This window comes from Columba livia, chromosome 1 (genome assembly GCF_036013475.1).
Source record: "Columba livia isolate bColLiv1 breed racing homer chromosome 1, bColLiv1.pat.W.v2, whole genome shotgun sequence".
Lineage (NCBI taxonomy): Eukaryota > Metazoa > Chordata > Aves > Columbiformes > Columbidae > Columba > Columba livia.
In genome coordinates, this window is record NC_088602.1 from 24,222,167 (window position 1) to 24,245,150 (window position 22,984).

Consider the following 22,984-nt stretch of genomic DNA (forward strand, 5'->3'; position numbering starts at 1 on the left):
TAATTATTTCAAAACAAATTGGAAACAGAAAGCGCAACCCAGCAGTGTAACTGTTAGACAAAAAGGAAAGCCACAAAAGGAAGAAATTTCAGCTTTCAACATCCTGAGTACTCCGGTATCTTCCCCAGGCAAATATTTTTCTACCTTTCTTGCTCTTCAAAGTCAAGTGTAAAAAACTCTTACTTCCAAGACAGTTTATTTTACATCAGTTGGACAACTTATGCAAGGGGCTGCTCATGAATGGGAGAAACACAGTTGTAAACTGGCAGGAAAAACTTCTCTCTTTGCCAAACTAATATTTTAAATACAATATTTAAGCAGCTTTGCACAAAGCTACACTGCTTACTGTACAGCCAGACTGGGGTACATGATGCTTTTCTCCAAAAGTAAGCATGCTGAGAATCATAGGATCATAGAATGGTTTGGGTTGGAAGGGACCTTAAAGATTATCTAGTTCCACCCAGGTTGCTCAAAGCCCCGTCCAACCTGGCCTTGAACTCTTCCAGGGATGGGGCATCCACAGCTTCTCTGGGCAGCCTGTTCCAGCGCCTCACCACCCTCATGGGGAAGAATTTCTTCCTTATATCTGACCTAAATCTACACTCTTTCAGTTTAATTAATGGGCTCAGCAGCTCCATGTACCAACCAGCTCATGGGATTTCCAAAACCCTAACCCAGACACTGAACAGAAAATCCATGTCTTCCCACTAACTCTTGAGAAAAATGTTCTTACTACAACAAAGAAGTCACAAATACACAAAACCCAGAAAATGGAGCTTGGACACAACATGACCCTAACTCTACTCCTGCAGTAGGAGTGGGAACATCCCCACACTTTGTCTCCTCATAATAAAACCAGAACTTTCCTCGTGGCACTTCCTTGGCTGTTGAGGTCTGTGTTCATGTGCTGGGCAACCAGGCTAGCCAAGATATCTCATCCCATACACTTTTAATGCTAGTTAGGGTTTTCTAAAGAAGAGGAAAAGTGCCTGGATCTTTCCAAGACACCTAGGTGCAGAGATGTGTAGGAGCATGGTGCTTTAGCTGATCAAAAGACAGCTCTGTATTGCACCAAGGGAGCTCCTCTGTTAGAGGTACCAAACAACTGCACATGCAGTAAGTGGATCAGAAGAACAGGTCACAACCAGCACACAAAGACAGGCTGGCTCAGCAAGCAGAGCGGGTCAAATGTCTCTATGCTGAGGGAGGTGGGAACACCACTTGTTGCTGCAGCTCTGTTAACTAAGGTTGGTGTGGAAGTTGGCTCTGGAATGTGGGTGACTGGGGCATCTACAGCCACAGCCAAGCTGTTGCACAGCGCTCCCATGGAGCAGGAAACAAGACTGTGTGCCACATTCTCTAAACTGCAACATCTCTCTACCTTTGCCACCACCAACATGGGTGGCTTCATACAGGCTGCTTTGTTCCACCAGAAGGCTGCTGAGACTACTCCTGCCCAGCTTGGCTGAGCCTGTGCCGGCGGTGTGGTTTGGTGGGTAGTTCATACTGAGTGGGTCCCAGCTGCCACCACGGTGCTGACACCCACCTCACACTTCCAGGCTCCCTACTTGGATCCCTGGCAGCACTTTCACCTCCAAGTTCATCACGTTCTTATCTCTCACTACAGGTCAGAATGAATCGTCAGTCCATTAATGGATTCAGGATGGTTTATTTCAAAAACAGACAAATTCTCACTATTTCCTCTGCTGCTTCCACCTCCTTGTGCCTGGACCGCACAGCCAGGTCTTTGCTCGCTTGATACAGGACTTCTTTAGAGCACACCACCTCTTTCATCTTCATAATGGTCAGAACACATCAGTGCATCTTTGCTATTTCACAGTCTTCTTTAAACTGAGGTGAGCTGAACTTCCTATGCAAAGATTCGACCTCTCCTGAAATCCCTTGATCAGCAATTTCCCTTGCTCGCCCTTTCATGCTCAAGGCGTTATGAAACACTGGAAACTACACTTACCTTCATAAGGAAGTTAGTGAGAAAATTCAAATAATCAACTCAGTCCCAAGAGACTTGGGGTCTCCTTCCAAGTTTGAAAATTCTTTCCTAACAGAAGTTTTGCTCTTGAAAATCTCCTGGTTAGCAGGCAGCTGATGATATAGCTTCTCTGGAGCCTGATTACACTTCCAGCCCAGGGGCAAGTAATAAAGTCTGCCTGGCTCTGTGAGGTCTGAATCAGGTGCTAACACTGAACATCTGCTGGGGCCTCTGCTCTCCTCTCCCCAACTCTCCTTCCACTCATTGGGCATTGAAGCGTTCCCCATTTTATAGCTTGTGGCAACAAAAGGCCAATTTAAGAGGGAAAGCATTGCTGACAGCGTTATCCAAGAAAACCAGACTTTGCTTTAACTGCTCTCCATCCGGGACTTTGGTGAGTCCAGCACCACCGTGACACACTGAAAAGATCTGCATGGTGTGGCAGCCTTTGGAAACAGTTGCCAGCAAAGCATTCACAGCCCAGCCCACACGAACAGACTCTACATGCACGTTTATTACTTCATAAAACCAGATTGCTTATTGTACAAAAATTAACAGTGCCACCCAAGAGAGACTTCACAGATGTTTGGAAAGAGACATGTAAACACAGCTTTAAAACTTATTTTAAAATGTAATTTAGGTACAACCTACTGAAGCACCACACATTGTGTGTGCATATATACATATACACACGTGTGCACGTGTATCTCCACACACACAGAGCCACAGGCTGAACAAGTTGTCGCAGCAAGCTGTGATATGCTTGTGCATTGCTCTACGAAGAATCCAACATCCCTACACAAGGGTTTCCACCAGTGGGACACGAACCAGACTTAGGCTGAGCCGTAAGCTCATCCTTAGGGCCTTTAGTTGCTGCCACTGTTGGCCTGACCTTCCTTCCCTGGTTGCTCCCTGCCGCACCTCGCTGCTGGTTCCCCTCTTGAGTTAATAACCCGTTCCCAAGCCCACCCAGGCGAGCACACCAGTGTGACTCGGGAAAGATGTAAGGGTCAGCACACGGGGTCAGAGCCCTGTCCTGAGAAGTCTCAGCAGCAAAGGGATGGTCTCTGTCTTGCAGGGTGCCTGATCCAGCAGGGCCCAAGTCAGTGTGTAACGCTTGGGCACAACCATTGTACAGGTAAACATCTACGGCTTGGAAAGTTTCACTTTTCTGTTCTGCAGCAGGAAAGGACCAGTACAAGAAAAAATGTATTCGGGGTAGAAATCATGACCTTTAGAGAAAAAGGCTGCAGCACCTGAATAAATCCTACTAGAGGGAATACCCAGTACAGTGAATTTTGCTTAACAGCCAAAAGGGAAGTTTAATGCCTTAAATTAGAAGATGCATCAAAGAGCTAAGGAATGACATTTTTGCTAAACACTGTGCTTTCATCAGCAGGAAGGGTACTGCTGCTTGCAACATGGAACTGAGAAAACTGGTACTTAGACCTCCCTAAGCAGCAGCAGCAGCTGAATCCCAGCACTACTCTGAACAGGGCAAGTCATTTGGATTCATGTCTATTCCCTTCTAGATCCTGCTTGTGTGGACTAAGCTCCTTGGGCAGCAATGGCCTCTCTAGTGAGAGACCCTGAAGTGCTAGTCTGGCACTGGCCACAAAAGATTCATGTAGCTTTATTAATTTCTAATGCAGTAAAACAAACAAAGAGTAATGGCTACAGCCTACAGCTCTCATAAGGAAATGACAGACTGTAGCAATGTTTTCAAAGCTGTCTCTCTATAAAGGTCCTGTTATTCCCTGGGAGGAACAGACTAGCCCTGGTTGGAATTTATCCAAAAATTATAAAGAGTCAACATGGCTTCTGCTTGCTCATCTTCCAGTGCAGAGAGAGCTGTTCCTTTTAGTCTGACAGTCACATGTATGGTGAATCTATCCCAAGGGCTCTACTGTGCAGTTAATGCAAACTAGTCAGGAAAGAAGCGACTGGACCTCTTCTTTCTTCCTGGAGGTGAAGAGGGTAGAAGCTGACATTCCTGCTGCAGTAACCTCCCTGTCAGGAGCATAACAGGGCCTAGTCAGGGGAGATGCTCTGTTCTTGAAAAGAGATGAACAGCAGTTGTGTCTCAACCAGTCTGGGGGCCCCAGAAGGTATTTTTTTCTGGAGTACCACATGGAAACATGCTTCTAAAGCCCCCATTTGAGGTTCACATCAAATGTAAGACTGACAGAACCTCCATGGTGTTTCTCCATGCAATTTGGGGCGGCCCTCTAAAATGACAGGATCAATCCTTTGTATGTCCTGACATACAAAGAAAGAAAAAGGAATACTGACAGACAAAGCCACAATGGTAAAACAGCTTCAAAAGTCACTCATGTATCAGACAGATGTTGCAGAGCTGTCAGGCACATATCCTGACAGACCTTGCTGTATTGAGCAGTAAACACACCTGAGCAGTATTTGCCGCCGTGGTTCATATGTCATGGCCCAAGAGACCAATGTGCTGAATTACTGATACTACTGGGAACTTCCAAGAACCAGCAAAAAGGAGCAAATAAAGATATACTCCTGTTCAAGAGGCGGTGTTATCTGTTTCTTACCCCAGTTCACCACACCTGGCTATGCCATTAGGAGTCTCAGCAGAGAGCTGGAGGGTAGAATAGATACCGAACTGCACAGCAACTCGCATCCGCCAAGGTACTTTGGGCCCAGATCACAAAATAACCAAAAACTTGTGACATTGCGCATTCCTCTGTAAATTAGACTTCTTCTCATTCCTACCATGGGAAACCTTTGTATGTCAGACTCACAGCCCGAGTCTGTGCAAATTTCACATAGTCAGCATAAGAGTTATACTGCAGAGAGAGAATTTCTCATGCTGGAGTTTATATCCCAGCCCTTCTCAGCCCCACACTTGTATGTGGGAAGAAACAGATAACAACATAAATAAGATCGTACAGATTATTTTTCCCTAAATCAATAACATTTATAAATTTTTAAGAAATCTTCATTTAAAAAATTAAGCATTAACAGTTCTGCAACATAAATAGGAGCAAATTCCATTGCCTAGTAAAGCTAGGAAAGAGTTCATGTCTAAACAGAAGTGGAAGTCCACAGCCACGTGTTTTAAAGACGGCCCTGATATTAGTGTCTTTATTGTAATAAACTCTTGGTACTTAAATAATAATATCTAGACAACACAGACAAAGTATAAGGTTATACATAAGCACAAAAGTGCAAGATGTAAAAAAGTGCCTACCGGTCGAACTTCAAAGTATTTACTGGTCAAACTGGTACAAACTATGTTCAGAGATCAAGCACAAACCAGACTGAGAGCATTCAAGGCCCTTTTCCTCTGATTTCCATCAGAAGTCGTCACAGGTAACATCACAGCGATTCCAAATGGGAGCACATGGGAGGAGAGCTGAGCTCCTATCTTGATGGAAAAGTGATCCTCATTTCCTCAGTGGAATCCCAATTAATCCACAGGCTTTGCTCTGAGTATCCAAGCAGAGAGCACAGTTACTTCGGTGCCACATTCAAGGGAAGCAGAGTCAGCAGCTCAACAGAAATGTGGCACTGAAGAGCAGGGGGTACAGCAAGCCCTCGTCAGCATCTCTGGAGTCACATCCCCAGCTGATTTACTGATTCCAGCCATTAAAGATGACTATGAGGAGGTTAAGTAACACTGCTCTTCTTTGGAAAAATAAAAATATTAGCCTCACAAGTATATTTTTTCAGTACCTGTTAGTCTTATTTTACTATTCAGAGATAATATATCTTTTACAATATCAACTTATTATTGTGTTCATTCCTGTTAAAGGCAAATGGAGTTTTAAAGATCTTGTCACCAGAAGGGGGTGGGATGCGGGCAGAGGCAGACCTTTTATTAAACCTTCAAAAGGGTTCCTAACTCATTCTGCAAGTGAAAACAACAAAAGCCATTAAACTGTACCAAAGGAGAGCTGTCACTGAGATTAAGCAGATCCAAACTCCGCCATCCATTTTTCATACTTCTCCAGGTCTGCAGCAGAAACAGATTTGGAGATTTTCTTCAGAGCCAGCTCAAAGTCCCCCCTGGTAACCGGCATCTGAAGCTCCTCCTTAGAAAGTGCACGAATCTCTTCTGGAGTTAAGCCGTTAATACGCCGTCTCATTGCCATTAAAGAGGCATCCCTGGAAATACAGGACAATGTATGGGAGCTAATTGCCAGCAGCATGTGTTGTAAGCCTATGAATTTTGATTGTATTCTCTTGCTAGAAACCACTGCCAGGGACGCTTAAGAGACCACTTATTTACCATAGAAGATGCCGTTCACATCTTTCCTAGCTTCCATGTTCCCAGATCACTACATTAATTCAACATAAAGAATGCACTGGTACCAAAATCCATTTAAGCATATGGTAAATGTGCAGAGATAATTAAAACTATAAAACTGAAAACCTTTTACAATGATTCATGGAGATGAAGTTTTACAGTGCAGGAAAGGGCAGGGTGGGAGAGGAACTGCACTCAAAAACTTTTTTTTTTTTTTTTAGAGGAGTCTGGTTTTGCAGCCCCATCCCCTTAGATTTCAATCTGCTCCCCACCGTGCAGCCCAAAAGGCCAGTCAGCAAGTGTTGAGAGCGCAGCCCAGCTCTGGCGCCTGCTCGCACACAGCACCTGAACCTGTGACGGGCAGAGCAGGAGGCACCAGACACCAGTGACATGAGCCCCGTGGGGCTGAGGCCACTGGTGCCCGTGGCTCCTCACGCTCTACCTGCTCCGCGCCGGCCCTCCAGCTCGGGTGCCGCCAGCGTGGCCGCCAGCACAGAGATCACTGCTCATTTCTCACACTGTGACCCACATGCAGTCTGAAATTACATTTTCTCCTTCCCCAGGTTTTTCCCAGCAAGGGATAACAGAGGCCTCAGGGAGAACAGTAATTTAACTATTGCACTGTGTGACACACACCAAGTTTTCAAAACCATGAAGTCACTTCACAATTTCAGCAAAGCAGCAGGGGAACTAAAAAAAATCCCAAGCCATGTTCTTAAAGGATCCATTTCTCTTGGCAGGGATCCTAACATTACAAGGGACACAGACTTCCTTCTAGTAAGTTTTTTCAGATACCTGTACTCCACCAGAAAAGACTCATTTCTCAAAAAATGAAACGAACTGTGGGAACAGGATGGAAATAAATTCAATACTAATGCTACAAACTATCTGTATCATCCTTGCACACAGAAAATTCAGGCAGAAACGAAGACCATGCTGCACTGGGGGCTGTTCAAACGTAGGGCATGTAGAAGCCCCAAAGAAACATTCTGTGAAAGATTCCTCCACATCAGAAGATTCTAGCTCTTAAACTCATGGGATTTAAAAAAAAGAAGAATCCAATCCCGTTTTGCACTGCATTAACAAATGCAGACAAATGCAGTAAATGCAGCCAACTGTAACATGAGATTTGCTCAGATAAATTTTTTCTCTTCAGATCCAAGAAAACTTAACCACATCTCACAGAAAGACTCCCTGGTCTTGAGACTGCTTCACACGACAGCACCACATGGTTCCAGTAAACAGATCTGGGCTTCAAACACCATCACTGTTCGCATGGCTTCAGCTGTGCTGGGTGTTGCCTTTTTGTATGTAATGCAAACAATGACTTTCCATGCAGTTTTATTTGCAAATTAAAGGGAATGACATACCTGCAAACATTAGTGATGTCAGCACCAGAATAGCCTTCAATCTTCTCAGCAATTTCTTCAAGGCTAATATCAGGATCCAGTTCTACTTCCCGAAGATTAATCTTAAGTAGTTCTGCTCTGCCTTTTGCTACAACATAAAAATACTTATTTTAAGATTTGTAAGATTAAAATAAAAAAAAAGATATAAACACAACTTAGATTTTTTTCATGAAAAGTTCAAACAAAAGTGTTTGATGTAAGAAAAGGAAAGAGATGGAACAAACCACAGTAACGTGTGCAATCAAATACAGTAAAACATATGGTTAAAAGCAGTATATTAAAATAGCATGCTCTAGAGACATTTTCCAAAGTCATACGTCATTAAAAACGTCTGTTATGTCTCAGGTGACAAAGCGTTTGGTTGCACACTACCCAAAGGCACAAAAGCGCAATCCTACAAATGCCTGCTGCTTCTTACATCCCTTTGGATTCACTTGTGTTTAAGTGTTTGATTGCATACTATTGACACAGTTTCATTAGAACTACAATGAGGATTCTATTAACAGAGCTTCAGAGAGCACAAACCCCTTAACAACAGGCTGAACTTTAAGCATATATTTAAGCACTGTACTTAGTTGGGACCCAAGAAAACTGCTGAAGTCTGACAGAAAACAGATACATTAATACAGTAAATATATTACTATATTTACAATACAAATGTCCTGGTATCTCACTTCCAGACCTAGACGCAGTGTGCACACAGTGATAACCAGCTATGTAAATGAGCACTTATGAAGCCAGTTAACCATTTTTTCTTGTAGATGGCATGTGCGTATGTGCATTTGGGTACGTATGTTAAGCAGCCTAGGCTTATAACAGGGAATTCACATTTGAGAGCTTAAGCCTCAGTGTTACTCTGCACAAGGGTGGTAAAGAGAGGATGAATGCTTTCCTGGCTTTCACTCTACAGAAAAATATACCAGCTCAGCATCTTTATTTCCACAGTGACCAATTTTTATGGCCTAGAAAAGACGACAACTGTAACAGAAGAAATAGCAGTAGGAAAGGCTGAAAGTCTTAAGGAAATATCGACATTTATGTTTTATTTATTGATGTCCCTAATTAAAAAAGGGGGTGGAGGGGAAATATAAAAGAAATTAGAAGGCTTGTTTAAAGCTGCTTGGTGTGCTTTTCAGAACTGTCAAGAATACAGAGTTATCAATCACACACCTGGCACTAGCTATAAAGTGAGGATTTATTATTTACAGAGCACAACGTTCATACAGCATACCTGCAAAGAATGTTCTGCAACACAGAATATTCTTCTAATCTTTGCTATGGGGCTGAAAAGTCCTTGCAGTATTTTGAAAATAAAACATGGTAGAATATATACTTGCACCAAATTCCACAACGTACAAGTATCCATATGACATATCGTATCCCTTTTTCAATTAAAATGCCTGACCACATCAAATCACACAGCAGTTATAAATGCAACATTCAGACTTCCCCAGAACAGCTCAACATTCTTATTTACAGAATAGATGCAACAGAACATAAGACTGAAAATAAAACTGGAGCACATCTCGTATGTTGTCCTGAGTGTAATACACTGTGTCAAAAAGCAATCTGCTTTAATTAGAAACAAGAGCAAGCGCTGGTAGGATTTTAAACTAATTGGTCATAAAGACAGGCATCCTGTTAGGAGCTGTTACTGCCTGTAAGGCACAAAGACAAGCTGTAGAACTATTAAGTGTCCTTATACCTGCTAAACTCAATCACAACTGCTGTCACCATGAACACACATTTTGTTATCTTGAGTGCTCATGCAGGGAGATGAGGCATTCACTGTACCAGGAATAAACGAAGCTATGCAAACTTCAAGTGATAGGAATCTCAAAATTAATAGGACAGGTGAATGACAGCTAGGAAAGACAACACAAGCCGAGACATCCTAGGGCAGGAAAGCAATCAGCCTGCTGCATTCTGAGTGACTCGAAGCGCAGTTGTAAAGGCGCGCAAGCAGTGATTTACAAGGAAATAAGCCTATAAGTGAAAATTCATGGATCCACTTCTTTGCATTTGTCTGCAAGGGCATGGAGTGCATTTGCAGTTATTTCTGAATATGTCCAAAGGCTGCCTTTGATGATCACTCACGGACTGACTGTTAAACATTTAAAATAATTCCAGGCTCATTAAAACTAACTCTCTTTCAAAATGTAAGAACCCATCAATGGGCTTGCAATGAAATATCACAGTTCTTTGTTTTTATGCCTCCAAGCAAGTAGTATTTTTTTTCTTTCTCTCACTCTCTTCAGAAATAAAGTGGCCCAGACAAATTATTAACCCCTGACTTCCACTGTTCAACCCAAAACCATCAAGATTCCTCCCAAACCCAACAGTCCTGCAGTAATCCTAAACTCATCTTGCAAAGGTCGTTTTAGAGGAAAATACTCGTAGCAAACATACCTGTGGGCAAAGGTATATAAATCCTCTTCTCCAGTCTCCGTCTAAGAGCTTCATCGATATCCCAGGGAAAATTTGTAGCTGCTAATACCATAACCATCTTGGAAGGGTCATCATTTTCCAGAGCACCACCTACCCCTGCAAGCACAACAGTTCAGAGCCATTTCACTCCATACCTCCTATTGATTAAGGTGCTTGCTAAGAAACACTGCACAAACAACGAAGCCTGGACAAAGCTAAGCAACAGCTCTATATAGTCCTAATGCCCCTTCCCAAACCTCCCATAGATTAGGTGTGACAAGCCCATCATTGTCACAGAGAGAGGGACAGTTCATTCTACTGCCGAGTCGGTGGAGCGCTTTCTTTGACAGTGCTAACAACACCATCACACGTGAGCATTGCCCTGCTAGTCCCACCAAAAGTGCTATCTCTGTCAAGTCTGGCCACAGAAGAAATAGGAATCACTCCTTGGACTCCCAAATGAGGACTGCAAAGAAATTATCACTTTGGAGCAAAAAGTTATCTACATTGAGTTCACCACAATGAACCTGCACATTTGAGGACATTATAAATAGTAGTTAAACAATAGCTGCAATACAGGGGTGGTTATCAAACCCCTTCTCCATACAATATTCCTTGGATGGTCATCCTCGTTATGTGCACCTGCACAGAACAGGTATCAAGACTGACTAGAAGGGTAATATTAGCTGTCACTGCATAATACAGCAAAATCAGATTTCACAATGGGGGTCCCAAGCTGGACACTGTAGCAAAGGGGAGAAATTTGTTTAAATGGCACAAAAATTAATATTGATGTATTAAATTATTATTAATATATTAAATTATACATATGTAATAGTAATATATTATATATTAATGTAGTAAATTGTTCATATTCAAGTATTAAACTGCACAAATCTCCCTTATCTGTTTCTCCTAGAGTCTGTCTCTTCAATATGAGCTTTCAACTTACCACCAAAATGGCCATTTTAGGGAAAAAAAAAAAAGCAGAACACCCTTTTCTGTTATCTGCATTCAAACACTACTTGCAACTTCTGCCTTATTTTTCCCCTATCCATAAAACCAGCTTTTCCAGATTGCTCAGGTTCTTACATTCCCACCTGTAAAGAAACAGCACCCCAGCCCCAAACTCTAATCTAAACACTTGTTACCGTCCATTTGCACAAGCAGCTCTGACTTGACTCTGCGACTCGCCTCGTGTTCATCAGATGTGCCTCTGCGGCTGCAGATGGAATCTATCTCATCAATGAAGATGGTTGTTGGAGCATAAAACCTCGCCTTTATTCAAATGAAAACATCACTATTAAGTCCACAGCAGCAAGCACAGGCCCTCACCAGACCACAACCCAGTCCCACTAGACATACTACATACATATCTTCCCTGCCCATCACAAGAAAATAACTTGAGATCTTGATTTACAAACTGCCTGGCACAAGCTCAAGTTTATACACTTTAAATTATATTCCTTGAGCCAAGGGTCTTTCAGTGTTGGTTGGTTTTCCTCAGCAATCGGTCTTGCAAAGAGGAAAAGGAACAAAATCAAACACAGGCAGTTTTCATGTCCAGGTTTTTGTGCTGGTGAGGGGTCAGCATAGGGGACAGAAGGGAGCTCAGCCTATCTCAACAGAGAAAGGTTTTAACTGAGTGTATTGTAGGAGTGCAATGAGGATCCCTAAGAGGTGAATGACTCTTCAATATAGGTCCACATGGGAAGGTCCTTCACATACCCCACACGACAGACTGCACCCACAGCTTCACTGAGAGACTTGTGTCCATCATTCAGAACAGAAACAAAACCAAACCATGTATTGCTTCTAGAATAACAGTTCCAAATCCCCTCCAATTTCAAATCTACTTCCTATGGGCTTGTTATCCCGTTAACAAATAAGAACTGAATTTCTGTCAAGGCTGCAACTCCACAGAAAATGCTGTCCCAAATATGGGTGATGAACCATTTCCTTCTTAATCCTCAACAACATATCAGAGAAGGATGAAATCACAGAGACTGTGGTTTTCTAACTGGTTGAGAGGGTGTCAGTTCAATGAACTCCATGCTTCCAACCTGCTACTTGAGGGGCAGGAAACCAAGAGAGATGTCCTTTCTCATCTTAGTAATCCCCAGATCACATCATGGAGGACATACCATTTCAAATAAGAGGCGGACCAGCTTCTCAGACTCGCCCCTGTATTTAGATGTCAGGGTAGAGGAAGAGACATTGAAGAATGTTGTTCCACATTCTGTAGCAACAGCTTTCGCTAGCATTGTTTTGCCAGTGCCGGGAGGACCAACCATCAGCACGCCCTGAAGGTGAAAATAAAGGTAATGAACAACAAATAAAGAAACTTTGCTATTGATACTCCACACTAGCTCTCAATATGATCCAAGATCTGTATTTGAATTGTTTAATAGCATAATCATCATCAGAGGAAAACAAAATACAAGAATCCTGCTTTTGAGAACCATGTGGAAGTGTTCTGTGATTTCTTCTGGCCACTCCACTGCAGAATGAATCACAAAGGCAGTAACTGTTGCCGCACTTATCACCTGGGAAGGGGACAACAGATTTACAGACTTGCTCTGAACCAGACAGGGCCTGGACTTGAACTCAGGTCTTTCCCAGCTCATGAGGGGCTGCACAGGCAGATGAAGATAGTGAATTCTTCTTTTTGGAACAAAGGCCCCCTCACAAAAGAAAGCTTCACAGAAATCAGAATGCTGTTGCAGAAAGTTGTGTTCCCTCACTAGAGCATTTTTTCTGTAGAAAAACATTTTGCCAAAAAATCCTTACGATGTGTACGCATGAATCTGGTTGATTTTCAGATTGAAGTACACATAAGAGCATTCACTGAATCCAACAGTTTGTCATGCTATTTAATCTCTCCATCTCACTACTTATATGGCCACACTACTGCATTTTAGCAATCCCTGTATGGAACACCATCCTCACCACGCTGTTGGATGGCAGAAGAGCACTGCTATTTCTATTTTACAGATAAGCAACTGTGGATCATGTGGAGTACTGCTCAGTCCCACAAAAGCCTAGTCTGAACCTCAGTGATTATTCACAAAGCTTTAAACTAGAAAACTGAACTACAATTGTTAGGTCCCAGGCTGCCATCTACATCACCAGATTGCCTTTCCATCTGTGGTCTAACTAAAAGAGAAAGGAGCACACATATCTCTGCAGCTCGGCACATTTACCCATCATCACACAAGCAGGTTTTTAGCGAGACAGACAGTGCTCTCAGGACCCACATTAAGATTGTAGCACGGAGACTGGTTAATCCCTCTTTATAGCATTTCTAAATGCAGTTATCTTTATGGATAGTCTTTCCAACACTTTCAGCAGCAGTGCTGGAGAGAGACATCATGTTGCTCCCTGGCTGCAGAACACTAGGATAGGGCACTGCGATTTTCAGCATGGCACTGTGAAAATGCAGTGCTCATGCAGCGTGTTTGGTTTTTTCCCCCTTCCAACTACACAATCTTATTACATGCTAACAAGTTTCCTCAAGTAAAGTTGTACTGTGTTGCAAGGGCAATCAAATTAGCTAGAATTAGAATAGCACATTGTTAGGGAATAGACTGCCTTAGTTTATTGAATGTGCTTTGCAATTAATAACTTATATAAAATGCCACAGCAATAAAATATCTGTTAAATGCAAGCCACATAGCAAATTAGATTTCATCTGTTCCTCACAAAAATTTACTTCAAAAAGCACAAAGAATGACATGGAAGAGATCTATAAAAACAAATCAACCGGGAACGCAATTATTCAAAAATGTTCTACTCAAAAGCAATAGCCTCCCTGTACTCCATTTTCCATTAACTCTTAATACCTTTATTGCCATCTAACACTTAGCTAATGCAAGCTCAATATACATTCATCGGTAAATTAAGTTAGAAACGTTCACATGCCATCCATACAGCTAACAGTCCAATGTCACTCCTCAGGCTGCCCAAGGTTTCCTCAGCTCCAGAGCAGCAAGCATAAAAAGTAAATGGATGCTTTTTCTCCCCATGAACATTCAGACATATACTGTGATTCAAGTGGCTGCATAGTCATACTGATACTGTAATAATTTTGTAAATACAACCCTGGAACAGCTGGGTGAAAATTACTCAGCCTGTCATATGCCGGTCAGAGATGACTTACTGCTCTGAGTTTGAAATGTGTTTATTTAATATTTTTTAAAAAGCTGCATCTCCATTCAAATCACTCTTGACCCCTGCATTTGACAAACTGTGTTTACTGCAGGATCTGGTGATACAAGGGACTAATGTAATTGTTTGCATACTGCTTTGGTCCTTCATCATTATGGAAGGTGAAATTCTGGCTTCAGTTACACACGCTGCTCATTGCTGAAATCAAAGCCCATTAATTCGCACCTCCTGGGTAACTATTACAGTGAGTGTTACCTTGCACATGATGCACGTGGCATTATACATGTGCATCACACAGGTGCAAAGCAGCCACACCAGGTGTAAAGCCTGAGAAAAAACAAGCTCTCTGGGGACAAAAAGTATAGAAAAAATCAACTGAAAAAAAAAAAAGAACGAGTTCTCAGCAAAATAAGATGTGCACAGTTGCAAACAGAAACACATAGGATCAAGTTGCTCTTTCGGCAAACTATGAGGCTGCCACTTACTCACTAGTTAAAATCCTTGACTAACACAAAGACTTCTTTATTCTTCCTCTAAGGCTCTGTTAATCCAAAGTATTCCAATAAGAAGCTGAAATGCACAGCAGGGAGTAAGTGTTTTGATGAAATCACTGTGGGGTTACTTCTTGTTTTTGTAACAATCACTAGCAGAGCAGTGGGAAGCACAGCGAGCAACTGGGCCTTCTTGGCACAAAACAGCTCAGAGAAAAAGAAACAGCAAGCCTGTGGACACAGAAACCCGTGGCTGCAACTACACAGCACCTGTGTTGAATCAGGGAAGACAGCTGGCTCCTTCATACAAGGCACCGTCCTCTGAATGCAGGCGCAAACTGTGAGGGCTGTCTTGGGAATTGTTCTCAGGAGAGTCTGAACATCCAAAACCAGATTTGGCTGCCTTTCCTCTGAATTATTGTCCTGAATGCCTAGGCTCAACAAATGCCTGCTGCTATGCTGATTACTGCAAGAAACAGTCTTCCCTTCAAAACTTCTCATCCTTGTAGCACAGTCAGAGGTCAACAGTAGGGAAAATACATGCTGCTCTGTGTGAAAAATAAATTCAGGAGAGTTACGGCTTCACAAGCCACCAGGGAAAAGGCTAACAATGAAGACTCTTCATGGACTCGTCAGAAATCAATTTGCATTTCAGACTGAAGGGAGGAAATAATCTTAGAATTTTTTTCCATGTCTGCAACCACCTAGTTTTCAGAGGCGACACCGCTCAGTAGGAAAATGTAATGTCATGCAGAGAGATGGAGACTATAACTCTTTAAATTACCAGGGTGTTGTTTCTTTATCCACTGCCACAACACTTGGAGGCAGAGCCCGTGGTATTCTTCACGTTCCCTGCAGTCTGCTGAGATACCTGCCTTAAAGACAAGTGGCCACGACATTCTGTAGGCATGGTAACAGGTGACAAAAAGCAGAGCAACTCTTCATATCCTTAAAAGTTTTTCAGACTGAACACACAGGGCCCCCATAGTCTATATCAGTATAAGGGTGTGGATAAACTTCCTCTGTGCCAAGAGGAAAAGAAAGAGATTCAGCTGTTCAAAAGACTCTAAAATCCCAGCTTACACTTGTAACCCATGATATCTAAACTCTGTCCAAGCTGGTATCTCAGTTAACCTTACGGTTAACCTCGAGACTACTGGTACTGATCGCAAGCACTCTAAATACCAACAGCCAGATAGCCTGGGGCTAGGTTTGGTCTCAGTCTAGGCCTAGGTTGCCCCTTGGCAACTCACTACAATCTCCATGAACAGCCTTCAAGCAGCCATCTCCCAGCTCCCACCATCAGCTCCTGCTCTTTCCAACTTTCCCTCTTTACTGTTTAGTAAAGTACAAGCCCCAAGAATGACAAGTCTTCCACTCATCAGTTCCCACCGGGCTTTGTTTTGTAGGTAAGCAGAATAATGGGGATCTAGGACTGGCTCAGGCTGAAGGAGGACAGCTTTGATGGTATAAGCCAGAGAAGTACAAGGACCAAGCAGAAAAAGACAGGGCAAGTGTTAGTAACACAAGATCTGACAAATGCTGCTTAACCAGTGTACTAACCCACAGAAGCTACTCCTGTACACAGCATTTCCCACACCTGCCATTGCCTTGCAGACTCACAGTAACAGACAATTTGCAACAGTCTCTTTTCCCCAGTAATCATTCTCAGTAACCAGAAAGCCCTTGTGTTGTGACTAGTTATTCCCAAAACAAGTGTCAATCCATCCCACAACAAAGGCAAGACCATTTTGTTTTCTGTTTACAGAAATGCTCGGCAACTTCCTCCCTCCTCTTCCTTTTTAGCCCTGAGCAAGGCCCAGCTTGGGCTCATCTCTGGTCCATCAGACGGGCCAGCTCAGTCCTACATCCCTCCTGCTGCCCCCCTTGCAGCTCTTTCTCCCACTTTGAAGTTCTCACACTCCAGCAGGGACTCTGTCCAGCTGCGAGTGTAATCACAAAGCTAAATCATCCCTCAGATTAGACCCCTCTCTCCTTGTTTCCTTGCCCCATCCAGCCTGCAGATTGAAGCCTGAGTGAGAGAGAGTTGGCACATGCAGAATAAAACCAACCAAGGACTGCTTTCCTGGGTGAAGAGTTGAGGAGGGACCACCACAATCCTAAGCAGAGCTGTATATTGCCACGGGCAAGCCCCCACCCTACCTGCTTTGCTTCCCCAGGTGCCCCTCCGTAATAAGTTTGAGGCCCTGGATCTTGAAGAAGAAGTAGGCGATGATGTGGTGCAAGGCCTGCCTACAAGATCACATAGAAAGAGGCAGTTGACACCACACTCTCAAGATAAGAAAGAAAGAGGGGTAATTCTAGTAAGGAATTCCCTTCTGAGAGGGACAGCGGGCCCAATATGCAGAGTTGACTGTCATTGCAGGGAAGTTTGTAGTCTACCTGGAGTCCAGATCAGGGACATCACCAGGGCTCTCCCCAGCCTGGTGCACCCAACAGACTACTACCCACTGCTGATCTTCCAGACAGATGGGGAGGAAGCTGCATCCCGCAGTCTGACAGGAATGCAGATTTCAAGGCCTTGGGACGGAGGGTAAAGAGTCTGGGGCTCAAGCGATTTTCTCTTCCCTCCTTCCAGTTTCGGGTGATGATGTGGGATGGAATAGAAAAATTCAGTCCCTAAACAATTGGCTACAAGACTGGTGCTACAGGCAGGGCTTTGGATTCTTTGATAACGGCTGGTTTTACAAGGCACCAGTCCAGACAGGGATATGTGGGAATCTCGCAGGGGCAAAAGGATGCTGGAACGGGAATTAGCAGGGCTCATTTGGAGAGCTTTAAACTAGACTTGAAGGGGGATGGGGTTGTACCTGGGCTTGCATCAGTGGGGCAGACCTCTAGAATTGATGAGGGCTGGGAGGCCTCCCATACCCCTAGGGTGAAATCGGTGTGCTCAACTCACTCCCTGAAATAACTGTACACCAACGCATGCAGCATGGGGAGAAAGCAGAAGGAGCTAGGAACCTGTGTTCAGGCAGGAGATTATGACCGGTGGCAATTACAGAGACATGGTGGGACAGCTCACAGGACTGGAATGTGGTCATGGATGGCTACATCCTTTTCAGGAAAGACAGGCCAGCCAGGCGTGGTGGTGGAGTCGCTCTTTACGTCAGAGAGCAACTACAATGTATTGAGTACTGTCCAGCCATGGATGAGGAGCGAGTTGAGAGTCTGTGGGTGAGAATTAAGGGGCAGGCTGGCAGGGGTGACACTGTTGTGGGTGTCTATGACAGGCCACTAGATCAGGGTGAGGAAGTTGATGAGGTCTTCTACAGGCAGCTGAGAGCAGCCTCACAGTCACAGGCCCTGGTTGTTGTGGGGGATTTTAACTTTCCTGATGTTTGCTGGAAGGACCATTCAGACAGCCAGCCACAGTCCAGGAGGTTCCTCCAGTGCATTGATGATAACTTTCTGATGCAAATGGTGGAGGACCCAACTGGGAGAGGATCACTGCTGGATCTCATCCTCACTAACAAGGAGGGTCTGGTTGAAGCGGTAAAGGTTGAGGGCTGCCTTGGTTGCAGCGACCATGAGATGGTGGAGTTCAGGATTTTGTGTGGCAGGAACAGAATATCAAGCAGAATTGCAACCCTGGACTTCAGCAGGGCCAACTTTGGCCTTTTCAAACAATTGTTAGGGGAAATACCATGGGCAAGGCTGCTCGAAGGTAAAGGGGCCCAAGATAGTTGGTTAGCATTCAGGGACTGCTTCTACCAGGCACAAGATCAGAGCATCCCGACACGTAGGAAGTCAAGGAAGGGAGCCAGGAGACCTGCGTGGTTAAACAGGGAACTGCTGGGTAAGCTCAAGTGGAAGAGGAGAGTTTACAGATCATGGAAGGAGAGGCTGGCCACTTGGGAAGAATATAAGGCTGTTGTGAGAGGATGTAAGGAGGCAATTAGGAAAGCTAAGGCCTCCTCAGAATTAAACCTGGCGAGGGGGGTCAAGGACAACAGAAAGAGCTTTTTCAAATACATGGCAGATAAAACTAACACTAGAGGCAATGTAGGCCCACAGATTAACAAGGTGGGTGCCCTGGTGACAGAAGATACAGAGAAGTCAGAGTTACTGAATGGCTTCTTCGTCTACTCTGCTGGAAGCTGTCCTGAGGAGCCCCGTACCCCTGAGGCCCCAGAGGAAGTCAGGACAATGGAGGAGTCTGCCTTGGTTGATGAGAACTGGGTTAGGGAGGATGTAGGATGACCATGAGCCAGCACTGTGCCCTTGTGGCCAGGAAGGCCAACGGCATCCTGGGGTGTATTAGAAAGGGGGTGGTTAGTAGGTCGAGAGAGGTTCTCCTTCCCCTCTACTCTGCCCTGGTGAGACCACACCTGTAATATTGTGTCCAGTTCTGGGCCCCTCAGTTCCAGAAGGACAGGGAACTGCTGGAGAGAGTCCAGTGCAGGGCAACAAAGATGATTAAGGGAGTGGAGCATCTCCCTTATGAGGAAAGGCTGAGGGAGCTGGGGCTCTTTAGTTTGGAGGAGACTGAGGGGTGACCTTATTAATGCTTACAAATATATAAAGGGCGAGTGTCACGAGGATGGAGCCAGGCTCTTCTCGGTGACAACCAATGGTAGGACAAGGGGTGATGGGTTCAAACTGGAAAACAGGAGGTTCCACTTAAATATGAGAAGAAACTTCTTCTCAGTGAGGGTGACAGAACACTTCAAAATCCGCCTGGACACATTCCTGTGTAACCTCATCTGGGTGTTCCTGCTCTGGCAGGGGGATTGGACTAGATGATCTTTTGAGGTCCCTTCCAATCCCTAACATTCTGTGATTCTGTGATTTCTGCTTCTGTCAATATACCCTATATGCTCGCTCACATGTACGGGCTGACATACAGAAATTAGTACAACATCAACAAGATATGACTGAGTAAATACAACAATTATTATTTACTGTAAAGCTCACATACACTTCCAGCTGTTTCTTTCAGGGCATTTAAAATGTATCATTACGAGAGGATTTCATGAACAAATTCCCATTTGCCTTTTTAGCCTTCTGCTGCAGGCACCCACACCCATTACAGCAGCAGACATATGTAACTACAGCTTGCCATTTACTAAAACACCTAATAAATTCCCACCTTCCAAGGTCTTCTGATCCCTTTGAAAAAATCAGGCATCCACATTGGAAGAACAACAGCTTCTCTTAGTAATTTCTTGGCTTCTTCCAAATCTGCTATGTCATCCCTGTGAAAGGTGAAGAAACTTGTATAAGATTCTCATATAACAATATTATTCTATTTTCATACAGAAAAACAGAAAAGCTTTTCACTTTGTACCATCTCTTTTAGCATGCTGACATATGCCTCATGAGAGCACTCTTATAGTCCCATGACCTAAAACTGAATCCACTTTTGAAAGGTAGGGAAAAAATTATTTTCAACTCAAGTTACCCGGAGCTGCTTAATTAAAAATTGTTTTGGACAACATAAACACCAAAGAGGTATCTTTAGAGTTCTCTGGAGTGTACTTCCATTTCAGCAATACCTGTAATGGATGTACTGCACATACTATCAGTTAGCAATAAATGCCTAATTGTAATCAAATTAATAAACTGTTAAAACCAAAAGACCTTGTTTTGCTTATCTGTAGAAGATCAGGATGGCTCCTTCTTTTAAGAGTTAGAAGGAGGATAATTTCTCTCCTACTCCACCCTAGCAAAAACACTTGAATTGAGAAAATCCTCATACCAATGAATGCTTGGATTCCTTGATACAATGTCCCTTTCAAGAGCTTCAACCAAGTCTTTGTCGTAACCTGCTCCATCAAATTTTGGAATTTCCCCATCACCAACTTCCTGGGGTATTTTCTTTCCCTAGAAGTGAAAGTCATACAGGCTTATAAGGACATCATTCTTTCAATATATCCTTTACGAGTGACATATAGCAATATTGTCTGGTTCAGCTCTGTAAAAGCCACAGGAGGGTATCAAGCTGTAACACAGCACCATGATGGCCAGCAAAACCAATGTGTTCACACCCTACACTCCACAGAGTCCCCAAACATCTGTGGTTGCTTCCACCACAATAGTACTATGCTTCCTTCATAGATGCACCTCACGGTGATAAAACCCCATCAGAGTTCATTACACAGCACGGTGGGTGGATTGGTTGGTTGGTATTAAAGCACCAAACTGGACTTTCTTAAACCACTTAACCACTCTTTGGACAACCTACACACTTCACGCCCAGCCAAAGGCATGAATGCAGAAACAGCCTCACAAAGTAGGCTGTGCCACAACTTAATGCTACATTTACTCCTGGCTGAAGACCAGAGCATCTAAAGCATATTTTGAAGATGCTACACCTGCCACACTGCCTGCCAGAGCTAGACTGGCACCCCATCATCACTGAAAATGAACAGAAAAGCTGTTACACCCCTTGACGTTGATGAAGGAAAGCCAAGATTCTCTTCCCTTGTTTAATTAAAATCTTCCTCAACTGCAAACTATCTGCTTCCCCATTCTCATTCACAGGCCAGCTCCATAAACAGTTAAAATGCTTTTTAAAGGTCATATTTATTTAAGGGTTGCACTGAAAGCCCTAAAGAAGCTCCCAAGTCACCCAGGCTTCTTTGAACTACAATTATTTCTGCACCATGTCAATGCTTATTCAGAGACCCAGCCACACGCTGCCTCTGCCTCAAACGGCCCAAAGTCTCTGGTTAATACTTTCACAATGCTGTTAAGCTTTTGGGGGTGAAGTAGCATTTTCCTTTTGAAGCATCAGGGCTCCCGCTCCTCTCCTCCTGCTTCCGAAGGAAAGCGCTTCCCCTCCGAGCTCCACGGCCCAAGAAGCAGCTGTTCTGTTTTAAACAAGGAGGCTGAGCAGGGAGCTACTTTGGGACCCTTAACTCAGCTTCTAAACACTATCAGCAGCAAGTTAAAGAATCCCAGCTGGACAGACAAAAGCAGCCAAGGCAAAGGCGGGCTGAGGGGCAGCTGGAGACACAAATAGCCTCACAGTGGAAAAAGAAAAAGGTAGCAATTACACCCCTCCCAGTTGCCGTTTGCCCACGAGACCTGTGAGGGAACAGTTTATCTTCCTGCTATTTTTATTTCTTCCTTCCAAGTGTGCTGTTTAGTACTCCCAGATCAGGGTGTTTTTTTGCAATGGAAATGAAGCAGAAAGTTGTGTTTAGACAAAAGGCTGGTGTCAAAAATGTAATGGTCTGGCGTAAAAAGGAAACTGAGAGGAAAGCCTTGTAGAGTTTGGAAGATTTCAGGAGACAGAAAATGGAATCCATGTGTAACCATGAAAAAAAAAAAAAAAAGACAATTAAATTAAAGGTACTTTCTATCTGTCTTTGTTACACGCTTCTACCCCTCTGCAACAGACTGTTTCTCCTGGTGGAAAACTTTTTCTGCACATCTCTAAACAAATGGGTTGTTCTGTTTTTTGGGGGGTGAAACAGAGTCAAGGCGGGTTTAAAAACCAGAGGAGGCGGGGCGGGCGCTGCAGGGCGCTGCGGAGGAGGCAGGAGCGGCAGCTGCAGCCCGCTCCGAGCCCGCTCTGCGCGCCGCTCGCCGTGCCGGCGGAACACGCAGCACGCACGGCAGGCGGCACCGGCCGGGCTGTGACGCGGCGCGAAGGAGCGGAAAAAGAGAAAAAAAATAAAAAAGGATAAAGAAAGGGCCGGCGGTCAGGAGGGCGCCGGCAGCACCGGCGCAGCCGCGGAACGCCCGGCCTCGGCTCCTCCGCCACCGGGTGGCGAAGCGTGCCCGCCAGGCCGCCTTCCGGGCCGGCTGCAGGCGAGGCCCCGGGCACCAAAACCGCGGCTCCCCGCTGCTGGGGGGCTGACATTGCCCGGGAGAGCTGATTTTCCTGCTCGCCAACAGAGGGAGAAGGGCGGCCAACTGGGAGACGTACTTTAGGCATGACCTTGGCTCTCATTTTAGTGACAAAGTTTAGATACTTTTTTTTTTTTGAGACCGCATCTGGAATATTGTGTTCAGTTCTGGGCCCCTCAGTTCAAGACGGACAGGGAACTGCTGCAGAGGGTCCAGCATAGGGCAACCAAGATGATTAAGGGAGTGGAGCATCTCCCTTATGAGGAAAGGCTGAGGGAGCTGGGTCTCTTTAGTTCAGAGGAGTCTGAGGGGGGACCTCATTAATGTTTATAAATATATAGAGGTTGAGTGTCACAAGGATGGAGCCAGGCTCTTCTCGGTGACAATCAACAATAGGACAAGA

At 44.3% G+C, this 22,984-nt stretch overlaps 1 protein-coding gene across 6 annotated transcripts in view; it reads right to left on the minus strand.

The window, feature by feature from the left end:
• Positions 1–2,486: 2,486 nt before the first annotated feature.
• KATNAL1 (katanin catalytic subunit A1 like 1) overlaps positions 2,487–22,984 on the minus strand; it is a 46,350-nt gene continuing 25,852 nt past the window's right edge. For all 6 annotated transcript variants that reach the window (XM_065051133.1, XM_065051093.1, XM_065051117.1 and 3 more), the window contains 7 exons: positions 20,483–20,607; positions 19,874–19,979; positions 12,247–12,405; positions 11,254–11,380; positions 10,085–10,219; positions 7,637–7,763; positions 2,487–6,124 (listed from right to left, as the gene is read on the minus strand). In XM_065051133.1, the coding sequence (XP_064907205.1) occupies positions 5,926–6,124; positions 7,637–7,763; positions 10,085–10,219; positions 11,254–11,380; positions 12,247–12,405; positions 19,874–19,979; positions 20,483–20,607 (978 nt within the window). In that variant the 3' untranslated portion in view covers positions 2,487–5,925. The remainder of the gene's footprint in view (positions 6,125–7,636; positions 7,764–10,084; positions 10,220–11,253; positions 11,381–12,246; positions 12,406–19,873; positions 19,980–20,482; positions 20,608–22,984) is intronic.